This window comes from Amphimedon queenslandica, unplaced genomic scaffold, assembly GCF_000090795.2.
Source record: "Amphimedon queenslandica unplaced genomic scaffold, v1.1 AMPQUscaffold_13507, whole genome shotgun sequence".
NCBI classification, from domain to species: Eukaryota; Metazoa; Porifera; class Demospongiae; order Haplosclerida; family Niphatidae; genus Amphimedon; species Amphimedon queenslandica.
In genome coordinates, this window is record NW_003546257.1 from 232,197 (window position 1) to 250,878 (window position 18,682).

General features: G+C 38.8%; 5 protein-coding genes across 7 annotated transcripts in view; 2 read left to right on the forward strand and 3 right to left on the reverse strand.

Annotated features, from left to right (window-relative positions):
• Positions 1-399: 399 nt before the first annotated feature.
• LOC100635932 (WD repeat-containing protein 26-like) lies at positions 400-6,928 on the reverse strand. 2 transcript variants are annotated; one of them, XM_020008724.1, is made up of 17 exons: positions 6,723-6,928; positions 6,160-6,629; positions 5,934-6,033; positions 5,375-5,431; positions 5,080-5,222; positions 4,893-4,990; positions 4,457-4,607; positions 4,034-4,169; positions 3,623-3,883; positions 3,352-3,500; positions 3,157-3,235; positions 2,194-2,320; positions 1,946-2,077; positions 1,820-1,893; positions 1,636-1,768; positions 832-1,584; positions 400-780 (listed from the first exon to the last, which is right to left on the reverse strand). In XM_020008724.1, the coding sequence occupies exons 2-17, from the start codon at positions 6,360-6,362 to the stop codon at positions 752-754; spliced, it is 2,625 nt and encodes an 874-aa protein (XP_019864283.1). In that variant the 5' UTR covers positions 6,363-6,629; positions 6,723-6,928; the 3' UTR covers positions 400-751. The 2 variants fall into 2 exon arrangements, with proteins under 2 accessions (XP_019864283.1, XP_019864282.1); XM_020008723.1 differs by having other exon boundaries at positions 832-1,768.
• A 91-nt stretch (positions 6,929-7,019) lies between these two features.
• On the forward strand, positions 7,020-11,094 carry LOC100636061 (metastasis-associated protein MTA3-like). Of its 2 annotated transcripts, none has more exons than XM_020008726.1 (17): positions 7,020-7,179; positions 7,222-7,292; positions 7,345-7,438; positions 7,718-7,865; positions 8,096-8,477; positions 8,678-8,792; positions 8,863-8,930; positions 8,980-9,054; positions 9,139-9,241; positions 9,402-9,620; positions 9,746-9,817; positions 9,871-9,896; positions 9,992-10,163; positions 10,246-10,551; positions 10,690-10,734; positions 10,789-10,859; positions 10,949-11,094. In XM_020008726.1, exons 1-17 carry the CDS (start codon positions 7,152-7,154, stop codon positions 11,018-11,020), a joined length of 2,067 nt encoding a protein of 688 aa, XP_019864285.1. In that variant the 5' UTR covers positions 7,020-7,151; the 3' UTR covers positions 11,021-11,094. The 2 variants fall into 2 exon arrangements, with proteins under 2 accessions (XP_019864285.1, XP_003383835.3); XM_003383787.3 differs by having other exon boundaries at positions 7,021-7,179; positions 10,789-10,876.
• An 18-nt stretch (positions 11,095-11,112) lies between these two features.
• Positions 11,113-14,434, forward strand: LOC100636187 (leucine-rich repeat protein 1-like). The gene is made up of 4 exons (XM_003383788.3): positions 11,113-11,363; positions 11,407-11,505; positions 11,554-12,272; positions 14,063-14,434. The coding sequence occupies exons 1-4, from the start codon at positions 11,199-11,201 to the stop codon at positions 14,289-14,291; spliced, it is 1,212 nt and encodes a 403-aa protein (XP_003383836.1). The 5' UTR covers positions 11,113-11,198; the 3' UTR covers positions 14,292-14,434.
• On the reverse strand, positions 14,407-18,676 carry LOC109593726 (hemicentin-1-like). Its single transcript, XM_020008725.1, has 11 exons — positions 18,567-18,676; positions 18,134-18,346; positions 17,767-17,928; positions 17,395-17,706; positions 16,396-16,701; positions 15,989-16,324; positions 15,531-15,806; positions 15,351-15,476; positions 15,075-15,209; positions 14,620-14,757; positions 14,407-14,548 (listed from the first exon to the last, which is right to left on the reverse strand). Exons 1-11 carry the CDS (start codon positions 18,592-18,594, stop codon positions 14,430-14,432), a joined length of 2,151 nt encoding a protein of 716 aa, XP_019864284.1. The 5' UTR covers positions 18,595-18,676; the 3' UTR covers positions 14,407-14,429.
• The window catches only part of LOC109593721 (neurotrypsin-like), a 2,298-nt gene continuing 2,247 nt past the window's right edge, over positions 18,632-18,682 (reverse strand). Inside the window, exon 5 of the mRNA XM_020008695.1 lies at positions 18,632-18,650. Coding sequence (XP_019864254.1) covers positions 18,632-18,650 — 19 coding nt within the window. The remainder of the gene's footprint in view (positions 18,651-18,682) is intronic.

Below are 18,682 nucleotides of genomic sequence, written 5' to 3' on the forward strand. Positions count from 1 at the left end.
TCCTTTTTGCATTCTCATACCTTTATAAGCAGTATACAAACCACATAAACAATTAAATAACAATTTGCATGAATATACTGCATGGTGGTAATAATATTACCCTTAATACAGCAGTACAAAGGTCCCTTATTACTTGAGTGTACAAAGCACATAATTCAAGCTAAGGCTCCAATATTAGGACTGTATGTGCAGCCTGCTCAGTACTGCCTTCATTTCTTAACGACATTAAATTTTGATTGCAAACAAAATCACAAGGTCGAACATTTGTTGTAATACAAACAAAACTTGTAGAGTCTGGATCACATTCATAATCCTGATGCATGCAATGTACACGTATTTGATTTAGACTCCATAAAAGTACCCCAAACTGTGGATGTATTTTATTTTGCTCTCATGCAATTTGTAATTGAAAGAAAGAAGCTGTTTGATAATAAATTAAAAAGATACAATAATCTCATTGATGATAATTAATAATAATAATAATAACAATAGTGTTGATGTTCTTTTAATGGCCTATATCTTATTATGAAAAAAATGAAATGTAAAGATCTAATAAACAGTAATACTAAAATTAATGCAAAAACAACTACCGATAATGATGATATGTTAATATAATATAATATACCAGGACTGGATGGAAGAGAGAGAAGAGAGAGAGAGAAACCTGGTGGAACTGAGAAAGGGTGACAGAAAGGGAATGAGAGACAAGAATAAATGGTGGACAAAGTTAAAAATGTGATGAGATAATACACTATGTGGGTGTAGAGATACTGGAGGAGCCTGTACAGAGGAAATTAAAAAGATTATGGATTCACTATTATTTATACAAACCTCCTGTTCTGTCATTGTTGGTCTCAGTCTCTTCCTGTCTTGCCTCAGTAGTAGGTGCACTGTTACTGCCATTACTACTACTGCTAGTAACAACAACTTCACCATGCTCTCCTCCTCCTTCTAGTTGTGGGCTACTACCATCACTAGTTCTAGATGCTGCTGGTCCACTCGTTATAACAGAAACAGTAGAGCTTGTCACTTCTTGAGTTTGAACTGAAGGTTCTCCTCTCCCTGTTTCCACTCTGCTCCCAGCACTCTCTGTAGAAGAGTCCAAGTCAAATGAGACCTCAACTGGTTGATCGGTTCCACTCTGATGCCCTTCTTCCTCCTCTTCCTCCACTAGCTGTCTCCCACCTCCACTGCCTTGTATAGGCACTAGGTCACCAGAAGACAAAAGCCGCCCACTTGAGCTTGATAGTCTCACAGACTCCCTTAGGTTATGCATGGATGATGAAGATCCTGATGATCTTGGAGGAGGCGATGGAGGCTGGGCAGGTGAAGGTGACATTATTACAAGTATAGACCCACTCCCTCCTCCTCCTCCTGAAGTAGTTGCAGTTAACGAAGAAGAAGTGGAAGTGATGCTGGAGGAAACACTAGACTGAACTGCTTCCATTTGATGTCTTTGCTGCAGAGCCCTATTGCTCCTCTCTCTCACTGCAGATATACCAACTGACAGGACAGAGAGAGACACTGCAGCTTCTAACTGATCATTACTATCAATGCTGTCATCATGAGAGGAAGACTCTGGCTCTAACATTTCAAGTGCATGTAAGTCAGACTCTGATAGTGGTCTAGAGCTACCTCTCATGTCCATTCCTTCTTCATCTTCATCTTCATCTTCTTCCTCCTCCTCCTCCTCTTCCTCTTCTTCGTAAGATTCTTCATCTCTTTCAATACTAGAGACACCATTGACATGGACTGAGCTAGCATTACTCTGCAATAGGAAAGGATAAGATTCTTTTATAATAATAACACACACACTCACCTCTTGGTGCAAAATATTTTGCACTTCTCTCTGTTTCTTCATCTCATCTTCAGTTCCCCATAAAATTATCGAACCTATAATACAATACAATACAAGTAGATAATAATAGTTCTGGGTGTGGTTTACAGTCATCACTAGCAGATGCTATCATAAATGGATGGACTGGATTCCATGAAATACAATTGACAGTTTTAGAGTGAGTCTTTAACACAATTACTGGAGCCTCTTTACGTTGATTCCATATATACACATGATGATCTGAGAGAGAGAGAGAGAGAGGAGGAGGAATAAAATGTAAGCATACATGTATGTACAGTAGCATAACGATAATGTATGATATGTACATGTACAGCTTTACATACATGTACATGTACCTTCGCTGCCACTAGCAACAAAACTATCGTTGATACCGAAACAAGAATGAATGGTATAAAAACCTTGCGTAACACCTTGATACCTTCTCACGAGACACTGGTCATTCAGATCCCACAAATGGACACCCTGTAGAAGAAAAATACAATACATATACATGCGTATACTGAATTATGCATGTAATTTTATTATTACATTTTCTGATACATATTGATGTCCTTATGCTCTGTAGAAAGTTTGAACTGATTCCGACTTCAATTTTTTGAGTTATGGCCATTTAAAAAAATAGGCCAATTTTTGAAAAAACCCCTGTACTATAGCCCATGGTTTTTTCTGAAAAATGGCTCCGAAATTACCCCCAATTTTTATTACATTTTCTGATACATATTGATGTACTTATGCTGTGTAGAAAGTTTGAGCCAATTCCGAGCTCAAATTTTTGAGTTATGGCCATTTGAAAAAATTGGCCAAAATTGGAAAAGTACCCTGTACTATAGCCCATGGTTTTTTCCAAAAAATGGCTCCAAAATCATCCCCAATTTTTATTACATTTTTTGATACACATTAATGTACTTATGCTGTGTAGAAAGTTTGAGTCAATTCCGAGCTCAAATTTTTGAGTTATGGCCATTAAAAAAAATTGGCCAAAATCTGAAAAATACCCTGTACTATAATATAGCCCATGGTTTTTTCCAAAAAATGGCTCCAAAATCATCCCCCATTTTTATTACATTTTTTGATACATATTAATGTACTTATGCTGTGTAGAAAGTTTAAGCTGTTTCTGACAAATAATTTCCGAGTTATAGACTCTTAAAAATGCCAATACAATACAATACAATACAATACAATACAATACAATACAATACAATACAATACAATACAATACAATACAATAGCCAATACACATACTGTACATGTACAGTATATGGTACTAATGGACTGTACATGTACTGGACACTAACTTGGCTGGCAACATTGAGCAGTGCATATCTGGCATCTTTTGATAATGACAGTGACATTATTGGATGATCCTCCTTAATCCTATTAATAATAAAAATAATAGTAATAGAAAAATTTAAAAAATAATCAACAAATACATATAAATATACATGTACATATAAACATACATGTACATGTACATGTGGCACAAAGCTTACAGTGTGCTGTGTGTCTTGTCTTCAAAGTTGTACTGCCTCACTCTCATGTGTGAATCGGCTCCATAGACAGTCTCGTTGTACGGGTGAGTCGCAATAGCATGTAGGCGAACACCCTCCCAAGAAGAAGTGATGGAACCATCCTCTGCCGACTGAATATGATGTACATGTACATGTATAAAAAAGAAAGGAAGAAAAGAGAGAGAGAGATGCGATTCTTTAAACTTTGAAGTTAAAAATAACAGAGAGAAGGTGGTAAAGTGCTACAACTCACACATTCATAAAATTGTCCCCTCAGCCCGCCCACATAAAACTTTCTTCCCGAATGATGCCAGGCGCAACAAGTGAGACTGTCCTCAGTTGAATTAGACACTCGGCACTTCTCCGTCCAATTACTAGTATCATACACAATCACTTCAGTGCAGTCCTCGGCTCCACAGCACAATAAGAGGGAGTCGTCGGGACTCCATTGAAGGACAGTGACACCTGATGGCTGAGCTTTAATCGAGTGAGACTTTTTTGGACGCTCTGAAGGCTAAGAAAGAAAAAGAGAAAAGGGTTTTAACAATCCTCAATACCCTTGCCAATTAGAATTAAATGTACATATACATGTACATGTACATGTATGTTTAAACTAAACCCTCTCTGATTAAAATTACACAAAATGTACATGTACATTTGGTACCTCAATGGCCCATATGAAAATCTGTCCATCTTTACAGCCAGAGGCAAGTCGTGTCCCGTCATGTGAGAACTGTAAGAACCATATTTCATCTGAGTGTTCTTTTAACGTGTGGACTGCCTCAGAGGGAAAATGAGTCCTATACATGTACATATAGTGGAGTAGGAAATAGTTATTAATTTTAGCTCCAACTCTCAGAAAAGGATATTTACTATAGCCAAGTCAGACACAAAGTATATATGTTGTATATAAAATTTAAAAACTGCCAAATTAATGACAAGTGTACATGTACATCTACTACTAATGCTTCAAAGAGGGAGAGAGGGAGAGAGAGAGAGAGAGAGAGAGAGAGAGAGAGAAGGAGGGAGAGAGAGAGAAGGAGGGAGAGAGAGAGAGAGAGAGAGAGAGAGGGGGGGGGAGGGAGACCTTGAGCAGATGTGGTCAGTCAGTAGTGAATAAGTTGATAAGTCGTTGTCTTCATAATGGAACGGGCACTGCTGGACTTGTAACTGTAGCGATTGTCTTAATAAATATGACAACCGCCTTGATGGTAGCATTACAGCAGCAGGGAGGAAATCTAAAAAGAAGAGAGTAGAAAATAATACAGAGAGAGAGAGAGAGAGAGAGAGAGAGATGTAAGGTATGTACAATATGTACTGTAAAACATGAGATACAAATACTGCATTGTTAACATATGCACGATACATGATAGAGTAATTGAGATGAATAATAATGGTACAAGTATTATATTCCATTTAGAGTCAATGCAAGTCATGTACATGTAACTGTACATGTACATTTCTTTTAAGCATGTGCACTACACATGTACATGTACATGCTTATGTACAGTGTACAGTGTAACCTTGTAATTGATCCATTAGTCTCTCTCTTGCTCCTCCTTTCACTCCTGGCCAGTTAGCAACACGAAGCAATTCTTCCTTACTGTGACACATAACATACCTAGAGAAAAGGGAGGGAAAGAAAGAAAGAGAGAGAGAGAGAGAGAGAGATCATTATCACAATTAATGCCATCATAATTAATTTCTCACTGAGAAAGATTTTGTATTTTTTTCTCCGGATGATAGAGAGGTAAGTTAGTGAGGTCGTGGCGCAGGCACTGCAGTGCTAATAATCTCTCACCAGATTCCAATAATTCTAAATACTCTTCTTCTTTTATGAGGAGCTTCATTTTCTAAAATAATGCGTGTACATGTACATGTAAAGAGAAGGGACATAAAGATTAAAATGACAAAAAGAAAAGAGTCAACAGACATAGAAAGAGATGACAAAAAGATGTACACATGTAAAGTATAGGAAGACACAATAAAAGATAGTCGCACTCACTTGAATGTTTCTATCATTATTTAGAAGTGGTGCTAGTTGATCTAAGGTGGACATGGCCTGGGATTAGAATGAAAACAAGAACAAACATTAAACAAATTTCACATTACAAGAGTAGATCATGTCCACAAACCATATACACCTCCATCACTCCTCCATACTTAATATTACATTCTCATTACGTGCACATGCACCCTTCAAATTATTATCCTTAAATTTCTATTCTTTATATTCATAATTATTATTCTCATTCCTAATGTTTCAATCTCATTCTTGATATTACATTTTCATTCTCATTCCTAATGTTTCATTCTCATTCCTAATGTTTCGTTCCCATTCTTAATATTACATTTTCATTATTATTATTATCAAAACAAGCTCAATACAATTGAGGCATTAGCTAGTTATCAGGAGCAGAAGGTGCTCCCTGTTCAACTCATTGTTTGCTAACAATAATACCGCCTTTCTCCCAAATCATAATCGTAAAGGAAAAGGTGGGGCAGCAGTGATACGTACAGTACATAAAGTGGCCATGCAACACATGTACATTTATGACACTTACTTGCGGCCATTCTCCATTGAGCACGTTCTTTCTGAAGGTACCAGCCAGAGGATGTTCTAACTCACAGCCCGATTCCTCAATAAGGCAATCCAGTGTTTTACTTTATGTGAATAGGGGAAAGGAAAGGAAAGGATTACTATGGAAATAGTTCACAAGCCAAAATTTACATTAAACAATGTAGTGGGTGTGGTCAATCGCATACACGTACATGTACACGCGGACTTACTTGAACCCGTTCTCTCGTAAATGCTGACCAATCAGATTAATGACGTCAGATTCCATTCTCGTGACCTTTTTGTGGCACCACTTGTGTGCAGACCCCTTCAAGGCTGGGGGCGTGTCCTCATCGCTGCCATTGACAATACCATTACTCTCGTAACCATTACTGACACCGTTGCTATGGATACAGTGTGGGCGGTGCTCCGTCATACCCGACGAAGTCCCGGGACAGTCACAGTTAAAATGTCTGAGGGAAGACGAGCGATCGGAAGAGGAGGAGAGTCTTGGTCTCTTGGCTGGGGGTGGTGTCGACCCTCCTTCTCTCTCAAACGAACCAAGAGTGGCCAGGGTTTTAATTGACAAGTTTTTTGACAAGATGAAACGAAGGAGTAACCCCTTCGCTTAAAACTGAGTTCTTCTTCCTCTCAATCTTTTACTACACAGAGTATAGCGAAGGATTGATCAGCCTCTCTCTCTCTGTGAAAGGTAAGAAATAATCACCAATTATAGGGATACCAGGAGGTGAGAGAAAGTATGTCATCATTATCATCAATCACTTGATGTACTTACTTAAAAATAGGCGTCACAACTCGGCCCCAGAAAGACCAGGAACCAACAGAGAAGAGAGCGAGAGGAGGCTAAAAGGAGGGAGTGTCTGTATAGAATATGTGCCACTAAGTGTCTTCCTTTCTCTGTCAGAAACAAAGAATGATCAGGCCTCCCCTCTCTCTCTACCTCCACTATGTCACAGACGCTAAGGAAAAGTTTTCTAATTAAACATCATAAGAAATTATTTTAAAGTTTCTAATTGAACGGACTCTTTAAGTTATTTAATTAAACGACCTTTCCTTTTCTAATTAAACGAACCAAAATTATTCTCTTCTTTTGAAACCGCCACTGCGTCTTAGCCTTTCCTCTCCCACCAGGGCCATATTGTTGCTCTGGTGCGTCTAGAATCTTCTTTATGAGAGGGTTTGTCATCTAGCAGTACTATTGATAATGGCTGAAGGCCTTTATCGTATCGGAGGTATGGTTTTATTCTGCCCGTATGATATTAACCTCCCCATAGAGTGTATTTTTATGGAGGTCAACCCGCCTCCCACTCCGTACCAAATATGCAAAGTAGAGGAGTTGAGAAAGGTAAGTATAAACCACGTGACTATCACGTGTTTGTCACGTGATTCATCAATAGAACAGTAAAGGCAGCGTTGAGGTTGCGGCTAAATGTTTCTACCGACGCAAAGACCTTCCGTCGCATCTACTTCTAGCGGCTGACAGACATGCAAGTGAGTAACGTACATCTACCTGTTGACAAATGTAATGTTAAATCTTTCCAATTTTCGCCATGTGCTTGAGTATACTCAAACGAAATGGCAAATTTTTATTGGCAATTTTCTTTATGGATCTACTAATTACTAATGATAGTTCCTTGCCAATATTACAAGAATTATAAGAAACTTAAATTTTTATTTTAAAACTCTACCGTCGTGTTGTCTGTCACATTGGTCCTACATGTATAATGGGAAGGTAGCCTACATGTACATCTTCTTTTGTCTCTTCTCCAGTGGCCGTTGAGGAAGAGAATGAAATGGATGCTACGATACCTCGTGCTAATAATTATCACAAGTTGACCGACCTCCAGAAGCACCAGATAAAGCACAGGGAGCTCTTCCTCTCTCGTCAGATTGACACTTACAAGATTGACATGGTCAGGTACGTATGGCAAGCACATGTTCAGTTATTGTTCATGTTGCATTTTGAATTGTAAATATATGCTCTTTAGTGTCTTACTTGGCATTTATGGTATTTTATAATACATTTTTATATGCTATGAAGCATCTGAAATAATAATAATGCTAATTTTGTACATTAATAGCAAGTACATGTACATTATGCTTTTTCCATTGTATTCATTTTTAACCATCTTTCTTTTCCTTCTAAAGAGGAAAGTGTTCTGTTAGCTTTCTGAATGAACTGGAAGACATTTCCTCGTACATGGAGAAAGAGGACACGTTCTTCTATACGATGGTCTATGATCCGAACCAAAAGACTCTACTGGTTGACAAGGGAGAGATTCGTGTCGGAGGGGACTACCAAGCTGTCGTACCCCCGTACATCCCCCCTCGTCCTGGATCAGAGAAAAAACTAGTCCATCCTGGGGACCAGCTGTGGGAGCCAAACAAGATGGCTGACAACAAGGTGGAGCAGTTTCTGGTTGTCTCACGCTCAATTGGCACGTTTGCTCGGGCTCTTCTGGACGGATCAAAGAAACCACAGATCAGCTTGAGACTTGGAGCAGCTGCCGCCTCTAGAGATATCACACTGGTATGGGTATTAACGTATTACATGTACATTGTACATATAGCAATTCCTGGGGCCGGCCAGTAAAGTCCCTGTTATGTACAAATGCAAAATATGGTTAAAATTTTTAAGGATTACATTCCTGTGTTTTCTCAAAATTCATAAATTATAGTTTGAGACTGAAATTTGAAGTAATCAGGTTAATATTTTGTATTTTTTTAAAGTTTCATGCCATGGATGTGCTTCATCAAAGCTCTTATGATATAAATGCAGCCACTGGTAAGCTTGTACCCAGGGGGCCTGTGCTCTGTGCTGATGAATTGGAGGCGTGGTCACAAGGTATCTAGATTCAGTTATATGTATACTTTATATTGCAACTCTCTCTCCCCCCTCTCTCTTTCTCTCTCAGAGGAAGCCAAGAGGTTTGAGGAAGGACTACAAGACGAGAAGAATTTCCTTTACATCCAAAGACGCTATGTTAGTCGTTGTTTAAATTTTATAACATAACTGACACGCCTACTTTTAGTTACCGTGGAAACCGCTGAAGAGCATAATAGCCTATTACTACATGTGGAAAACAACCGACCGATATCAAATACAGGTAACATGGCTCCCACTATGGTTGCATGAGTTACATGTACATTTTGTATTTCTACATGTACATGTATTTCTACTTTACTTACAGAAGCGGCACAGGATGATTGAAAAGCAAAACGATTTGAAAGAAGTTATAGTACACATTAGGACACCATCGGGTGCACCTCCCAGTGGACCAAGAGATCTAACTGGTACTTATACTATACACAAATTAATAGTGAAATTATTCAATCATGTACAATGTACAATGTACATAGATCTAGAAGCATGTTTTTCCCCACTGATAATTACATTAATAACAGTGAAAATGATTTATGATTGATTAAATAACAAAATTGTTTATATTTATAGGAAAAGCAGCTTCTGCAGGAGAGCTCAACCTGACCATACCGCCTGAGAACACTCCAATCCCTCTTGCTAGTGATGGAGAGAAAGGCTGCGAGAGTTGTCGTATTACTGTCTCCACTCGCTGGGTCTCCTGGGGGCCAGCCCACGACCACTGTCGCCTCTGTGGACACTGCTATGTCTACTGGAGGAAGTACGGTGGACTTAAACTACCATCTAGATGGGGTGAGAAGATTCACTCAGATTAGTCTCCATTTTGATAATTTTTCTGATGCATACACGTATACACTGTACATGTGTTCACATATAAAGTTTGAGCTGATTTTAATTAAATTTTCTTGCATTTATAGAAATTGTTGAATGTGATGCTAGTACTGCTGGGGACATTGTTGCTCCACTTATTGAGAAAAAACCACTTAAAGGTGATTAAAAATAAAAAAAAAAAAAAATAATAATAATCTTTTTACTCTTCTAGAGCGACAGGATAAAGCTAATAAAAAGGTACACATTAGTTGGTAGTATGATTATAATATACTTGTAAAACTTTATTTTATTTATTTATTTATTTTAATTTTTTTTATTTCCAATCGTCTCAGGGGATTAGAGGTAAAGATGACCTCACCTGCATACCTCACCTTCCATTCAACATGATACCATCCGCCACTGTGCTCTACACAAGGGAGAAAGTTGGAAGGACTTTGTTACGCAAGGCGGCTCGGGTCTCTAACTTTTTGATCAGCCCTCCTCATTCTGTTGTCACACCTTCGGGTATAAGAGAGAGAGAGAGAGGAGGGGGAAGGAGAGAAAGAGAGAGAGAAAGAAAGGCGTTGATTTTTGTTATATTTTTTAGATAAAGAGCTTCAAGAAGCAATCGTTAAGCACAAGAAAAGGCAGCGGTGTCAAATAGACAAGAAGCTTGACAGAGTTAGGAAGGCTCTCTCCTCTCCTCCCAAACAGATCAGACTCCACAACAGCCCCATGCCTATATCACCATCATATAGAGCTAAGCAAGCTCCTAGACTCTCGTGCAAGCCTACCGGTGGATCTGGAGCTAGTAGTACCATATCTACTTCTGGTACTTACGTGCCACCGAAACCTCCTCCGGGCTCTCCTCCCCTACTGGCCACAGCTGTTAGCGCAGGAAGCTATGGAAACAGTGAGTCATCATTTTTATTGTAATCATAAAGAATTAAGGAGTCTTATGTAACATTATATAAGCACTACTGTAGCATTTATTAGTCTGTGGTTTTAATATGTACATGTATGTCTTAATTTTTATGCTGTATTCTTGTAGATGTAGTACCAGTAGGGAGAAAGAGAGAGCCCCCCGAACTTGAAGGTACTTGATAACATTAAGTGATTTAATGCCATGTGTCATCATTAATGTCGGCAGATATGAGATCGGCAAAGATTCCAAAGTCAATGGATGCTTCCGGTTTAGTGTATAATGAAGTCTTCTTTAAGGTCAATAACCAGATCAGGTAACCCATTGCATTGTAGCCTAAATTTATAATAATTATACTAAATATTATTATTGTTTTTTATCCACATAGGGATGTCAGGCAGGGTCATGGAAGGAAGAAGATAAGGAAATTGGCTCGTCTGTCAACCAAAACTACTCTTGAATGAATTAATGACTATCCTCCCTTCTCCCATCTTTCTGTTTAGCTCACAAAATAAGAGTTTTTTGTGCATAGTATATGTACATTGTTATTATAGAAAGTGGGCGTGGCGGTTAATCATTTGATTAGATGGGGCGTGGTACTTTTAGTCACGTGATTAAAGGCGGGCTATGGCGGGATTATGAAACTGTCCTGTGATTTGGAGGTATTGTATCGTTTGGCTAGAAGTGTAGGGGATAGTAAGAGTAAGAAGGCGAGGTGTCTCCTCTCTATAGGTAGGAAAGGAAAAGACGAGCTTCATTTGATAGTTTCTACAGTAAAGAATGTCACTGGATCCACATATAAAGTGAATCCACTATAAAGACTATTTGACTTGCTCTTTCTTTTAGCTTAAGAAAAACGTGATCCAGATCTTTGACAAATTTACAAAAGATGGTAAAACCACCATTCGGTTCTCCGACCCCGCCCACGACCTCTGTATCAGCAAAGTGAGGCCAATTAAATGCGTGGGTGTACATTTCCTTCAATTTTGTTAGGCCGATCCTGTAAAATTAAAAGAGTTCCTGTTGCTCCTCAGACTAAGCCCAAAGGAGCAAGGGACTGTATCGGTTGCTCCTCTCCTCCCGCCTAAAATGAGAGACCTTGACAAACCTGTCACGCGGCTTTCGATCAAGTCTCGCGGTGAGTACCCGATTGAAGCAGGATTTCCATCTTCCCTTGAGAGACTCGTCGCTCCCAATATAGTACTGACCAGATTTGATCGGAGGATATTCAACCTGTCATCGCTCCAGCATCTTGATTTGAGTGGCAATGTCATAAAAGTCATACCAGAGGAGCTGAAGGACTTATCACTAAGTGAGCTCATTCTTTCCGGGAATCAGATAAAAGAACTGCCAGCTGCTGTCGGTTACGGGGCTATTGCGAGTAGTCTGAAGGTTTTGGATTTATCAAGAAACTCTCTTACTTACTTACCACAGTCTTTTCATCTCTTTAAATCGCTCGTCCAACTGAAATTGGATTGTAACGAGTTGCAGGTTTTACCTCGTGGGTTTGGGAGGCTGCAAGGAAGCCTCCGGTTTCTATCAATCTCTTCAAATAAACTCGTCCTTCTTCCTTTTTCCTTTTCAAGGCTGAGACTTGAATCGCTTGATTTGTATGGGAATCCTTTTAAAGCTGGCGGCCTCGTTAGAAGGTGCAAGAACTTGAATATGCCGGGACTGATGGAGCTGTCTGCTAGAGTCATCAAGAAACAAAAGTGTGTTAATGCAATCATTATTCAAACTTAAGCACTGTAGTACCAATCTAGCTCAATTCATGTCCCATAACTTGAAAAATTGAGCTCGGAATTAGCTCAAACTTTCAGCATAGCATAAGGGCATCAATATGTGTGAAAAAATGTAATAAAATTTTGGGGTGATTTCGAAGCCATTTTTTGGAAAAAACCATGGGCTATAGTACAGGGTATTTTTCAGAAATTGGCCTATTTTTTAAATGGCCATAACTTTAAAAATTTTTGTCGGAATTAGCCCAAACTTGCTACATAGCATTAGGACATCAGTATGTATCAAAAAATGTAATAAAAATTTGGGGTGATTTCGGAGCCATTTTTTGGAAAAAACCATGGGCTATAGTACAGGGTACTTTTCAGAAATTGGCCCATTTTTTAAATGGCCGTAACTTGAAAAATTGAAGTCGGAATTAGCCCAAACTTGCTACACAGCATAAGGACATCAATATGTATTAGTACAAACTTAAAGTGATTTTGGAGCCATTTTTTGGAAAAAACCACAGGCTATAGTACAGGGAAATTTTCAGAAATTTGCCCATTAAAATAGTCATAACTCAAGAATTTGAGCATGTAATCAGCTCAAAATGGCTTTGTAGCAAAGAGAGCATCAATATGTATCAGAAAAATGTAACAAAGCCATTTTTAGATAAAAAGCATGTGCATGGTTTTTGGCCAAAATTTCTTAGAATGCTCCTAATGTAACTATTCTATAGCTGTCGTTATTATTATGCATGCATCGTGTAGCTATCAAAGTGAATAGAGGAAGTCGTGTGAGCCTTTATGTGGTGAAGAGTCTACTGCAGGCGAGACTATAAAGAATCTTTCATGAATGGTCATTATTAAATGATGCCATAACGGGGTACTACAATTGTGATTGATGACGGCTAGATTTTGCCCACAGAATCCATTAAGGGTTCCCTAGGGCAAAATATGAGAGGTGTCTACATACGGTGTATGGCCTTGTGTCTACTTACCTGTTACATATGTCTCCAGCTGTTGGAAATGGGTTACATGTGGGAGTCATTAGATCTCACACTTTTCATTAACTATTACTTCAGTATAATGCATCCAGCTGTAACGCTTTAGCAATGCATCCAGCTGTAATGCTTTAGCAATGCAAAACTTCTTGATAAACTTCTTGATGTGCATTCATGTGTTGATGATACTGCATGTAGTGAGCCTTGTATTTAAAAGATCACAATTTTTATCTTTGGGTGTACATTGGTCATATAATGGATGAAAAATATTGTGATACTAATGGTCAGACTGTTCTTCATTGTGCTTTTGAACAATGAAGTGCATGTACATGTAGATGTTAAAAAGTACCTCATTAATAGGTGCAAGGTCAGTATAGTGTCAGTTTATACACTCCAGGAGGCTTTTTTTAGTTGCATAACATCATGTAATGCTGTGTACACTTTTCCTTGACTGGTGTACTTTATATGGTATTATGATATTGTTGTGAATGTCCTTCAAAAAGGCTTGTTTTCATAATTTATTGTATGAGTCCTTTGATTATTGCTTGAAACGTTGTAAAGAGCTTCATCCAGCCTCTGAAGTCAAGGGGATGACAGCATTTATTCTCTTGCCTGTGGTTGCCTAATAACCAACTCAAAAGTTATTACTGTGACATACCCATCTTAGGTTTACTGGTAATCAATTTAGCACCTGACCAGTAGCAACAATGAAAGAGTACACTACAATTGTTGCAGGTGCACTATAATAATGACAGTCTTCCCTTCTCTTTCTCTATACAGGTTGCTTTACAATACACAGACCATTCCAGTGGCTCTCTGTCACTACTTGGACTCTTCAAAGAAATGCCTTTGTGGGATGCACTGTTTTGATGCCTACCTTCACTATATCGCAAAATTAGATTTGTCTAAAGTTTCGTCGAGCCTCACTTCAGTGGATCAGAGCGGAACCACCTGTGTGCCAATTGAACTGTTTCTGTGTTCAGCAAAGTGTTTAAAACTTTGGAAATAAATTTTACAAAAAAAACAACAATTAATGAATCGAATGAAAAAAACTCATCTCTCTCAATATAATAATAATAATAGCTCAATAATAGTAATAATGATAATAATAAATCATTAGTTATTTTTGCAATGTCTTTCTTTGATCTCAAGCGATCATGAAGCTTTCAGAGAGGGGTTTCTCAACTCTGCTGTAGCAACCTCTTGGCCTTATAGTCAGAGTGTGATATCCTCCAGAAACATTGTTCAACACCAATGGGCTGCTACCTATAATGATGATGATAAATTAATAAATAATGATGTTTTATAAAGACTTTTAGAAGAAATATTTGACTTACATAAACGAGGTCTGTTTGAGTCCAAACTGCACTTGTAGTATTTGACTGGTCCCATTCCTGTAAACTCCACCATCACTTGACTACCATTGACTGTTATCCCTTCATTAATGAGATGGACAGAGCAAAGGAGAGGAGAGTCTGTGCAACATAAAGAGACATGTGATAAGACAGACACTGTATGCAGGTATACATTATTGCAGGTTTTGATTGCATGCGCATATAAATAACATCTGTTATTGTGCCCATTGGTCTCTCTCTCTCAATGAACCAGTCAATGCATAACAAATGAAGTCAGAGGCCACACCAGAGAAAGAGAAACGAGGAGCTTGTGGAGCTTCTTTGAAATAATCAGCTGAAGCCGCACAAAGCTCCTCAGCTGCATATGGGCTAATCAAGGAAGCACACATCCCCACAAGCTTGTAGCATTGGGCGGTAATGACATACTGTGGGCTTACCCATGTAAAACTTTCTCACAATGAGAGAGACTTCACCAAGTGCACTTGTAGCATTGACGGTGAGCGAGAGAGGATATGGCTCAATATTGTGGATACTGCACGATAGATCATCAAAAGTTACTTCACCAGATGAGCCTATGCATACATGCACATACAAGAGAATGCATCCATTAAAATACTCTGGAATATAGTGGCAAAGTACATAGCACGTATAATGTTGTTGTAATTATCATAAAGTATGCAACTCATTTGTGGGTTAGTGGATACGTGACTTACAGTCCTTTGTTAGTCTTCCTACGGAGCAGTGGATTCCACTGGTTGGTTTGTTGCTTTCTATCATGAGCCACATCTTATGGCCAAACACTACAGGGCTGTCACCCTTTAACTGAATTTTAAGATGAGCTATAAGCAATATACATAATGATGACGAATATTGTTTTAAAAGTCAATCCATACCTTCTACTCTTATGTTAATGGATGCTCTTAAAGTCTGCCCGGTCGATGTCCTGTATATGCACTGGTATTGACCAGAGTCTGCGAGTGAGATTGATTTAAATGTCATCACTGAGTTGAATGGTATCTTCTGCTTTATGGGCTCGTCATCTTTAGTCCAAGTAAAACTAGCGTATTCTTTTGCACTGAGTTGATGATATACACTGCAGAGAAGAGTCAGTTTGCTTCCTTCGATCAGTACAGAGGATGGAAGGGCTTGTATGATGGCTGAGTGGGCAGCTATGCATGTAATAAAAGGATTTTTAATAATAGCTTGTACCGGCTTGTGTGTTTATCCAAGTACAAGTATAGTCAGTAATTTAATAAATTTGTCCTTATCAGGTTACAGGTCTATGTGGTCAAATCATGCTCTCAACTTTGACTGAGTTCAAATACAAAGGAGAGCTACAGTATAAGCTTACCATGTACGTATAGACTAGCCTCGGTCCTAACAGATCCCAAACTGTTGGCACCAATACACTGATACATCCCTTGATCTTCACTTCTAATGTTACTGATAAGTAAACTGGAATGTACTGTAGACTCTGATAGAGAGCTCTTAGTTACAATCCTCCATCTTTTCTCTTCGCTGTTTCCTTCAATGAGACTCCTGAGTGTTCCTTCTGCAATCCTGTACCAGTCAATGACAGGTAATGGCAAACCTTTTACGATACACGTTAGATTAGCAACGACTCCCGAGTCACTTGGATGAAGGAAGATTGTTGTGTTGGCTGGTTTCTTCACCACCTTGGGAGCTCCTACAATATCACAACAAATGTATATGTACATGTATATATATAAGGAGATTAAGGATAATAGATAGACTCACCCCAAACAGATAAGTATGTTGTTTTATATTGGACTGGGAACGTTCCGTTAGTTGACGCTTCGCAAATATAAGAGCCAGCATCCGACATATTGACATTAGTAATACTGTAACTCAGGGTACACCTGTACACCCCAGGGAACACGCTATTGCTGGTCATGTGACAAGAGGAAGAGGAAGTGAGGATCCTCACTCCGTTCTTTGAGAATGAGAGCAGAGGAGCGGGATAGCCCTCTCCAGTACATAGCATGACTGCACTTGCTCCTTCTTCAGCAAAGGGCTCAGACTCCACATCAATTGTTGGAGGAACTAAAAATTAAGAAAATAAAAAACAATTTTTTCCCATCAAACAATGATATGGGCATAGTCCATGACATAAATGAATTAACATGGCATTATTATTAAATCCAGTAGTCGTTGCTATGGTATGACCTTCCTAATGTCATAGGTAAAGAGGCTTCTCCTTATTTGATGTGTGTTCTCAGGTCTCGGTATGTACATTTTACGCTGGAGGCTTTAGCTACCACCTGGTAATTTGTGGTACCCTTTTCTCTCTTGGGATGGCTGCTTCCTGCAAAATGATTTTTAAAAGGTGCGATTGCTGAAAATGATTTTAAACTATGATTGCCGGTTATGCTGCTTCCTTTTCTCGGGTGGCAAAGCTCATACTTTTACAAGGGCCCACATTAAAGCAGATTTCGTTATCCCTTCCTTTATTGCAGGGTTAGTCTTACAATGTCAGCCGGTAACAAGATATCGTTAAAATTTACTATTCCACAATTAGAGCCTGCACTCTACAAGATTCTATTAAAAGCTCAATGTCACAGGATCTGTCTTACAATTACGCCCTGTAACGAGATACTATTTAGAATTTACTACTCCATAATTACAGATTGCATTTGAAAAGATTCTTTCATGTATTGGCACTCAAGGGAATTTATTATCAATCGTGGTAAACTCACTATGGCATAATTAGTCAAAGCTGTGTTTTATTATAATTACCTTTAATTGTTACTATCGATTTTCTGGATCTGGTTACCCCGTGGCTATTCTCCACAATGCATTCATATTCTCCATTGCTAGCTGGACTTGGATCACTAATAGTCAATACTGATGTAAGGTTTGGTCCGCTGACTGTATTGGTGAATGTCCTCAGGTATGCAACCGTGAGATTAGTCGATAGGAAGTTCCATCGCACAACAAGTGGTAGGGTACCAGTAGCAGAGCAGGTGAGTTTAACAGGTGAATAAGAACCTTCAGATACGACTGTATTCACTGATTCTGGAGTTAGCGACGAAATCCGAACAGGAGGAGCTAAAGAGTAGAAGAAAGGGATTGAATGTGCACAATTAGGAAAGTGTTTAATGCATTTACCAGAGCAATGGACTTTAGTATTAAAGTTGCAGGTAAGCAGCCTGAACTTGCTCAAATGTATGATTTGTGCACAGTCTAGGAGGCTAGATTCGCTGCCGTTACAGTTAAGGTTGAGGTGGACTCCGGGATTTTGATGAGAAATACTTTTAGAAGAATGGATTCCTATACATTATCAAAGACAAAGTAACATATAGCGTGATACTGTATGAGGAGTGAGGGTATCTTATTGCTTGTACCAATATCTATATTTATCAAATTGATTTTTTGATAATTTCCAATTAGGAGCAATCAATACTCCAAAGATGGATCTAATGCTCCCCTACTGTGCATCATGTACAGACATGCACCCTTTCCTGCATGCACTTACTTTGTTTACCGAAACCAAGCTGGTCACAAGTGACTTTCCCGATGGCCTCATTATCAGTCGTCTCATTGTGACACAATGGCTTCCACAGTCCATTTATGCACATTTGGACAACTCCATCAAAGCTTTGAGCATTAGGCCTCCTAGTGATCACATTTACTAGTCTGAGTCCACCAGTTGTACAGTTGCTAATAATACCAATCGAATTTTCATCTTCTATACATAAAAAGGTTATGAGTCACACAAAAAGATAATAATAAGAATGATGGCAGACAGCCACCCAAAGCCTCAGACCCACCTGTTTACCTAGTCAAAACCTCAGTATGACAATAATGTCAACTAGGAAGTCTACACTATTTACTTAGTACAGCCACACACTGCAAGTAAGCCCAAGGGAACTGCCCTTATGCAAATACTATCAGCAATAGGTACCTACCTGAGGAGTGGCAGATGGCTCCTGTCATGCTGTGGTTGGAGACTGTTAGAGATCCTCTACTGCAGTTAGTGATTGTTGATTCTTCTCCAGTACAGTGGATGGAATTTAGTCCAGGG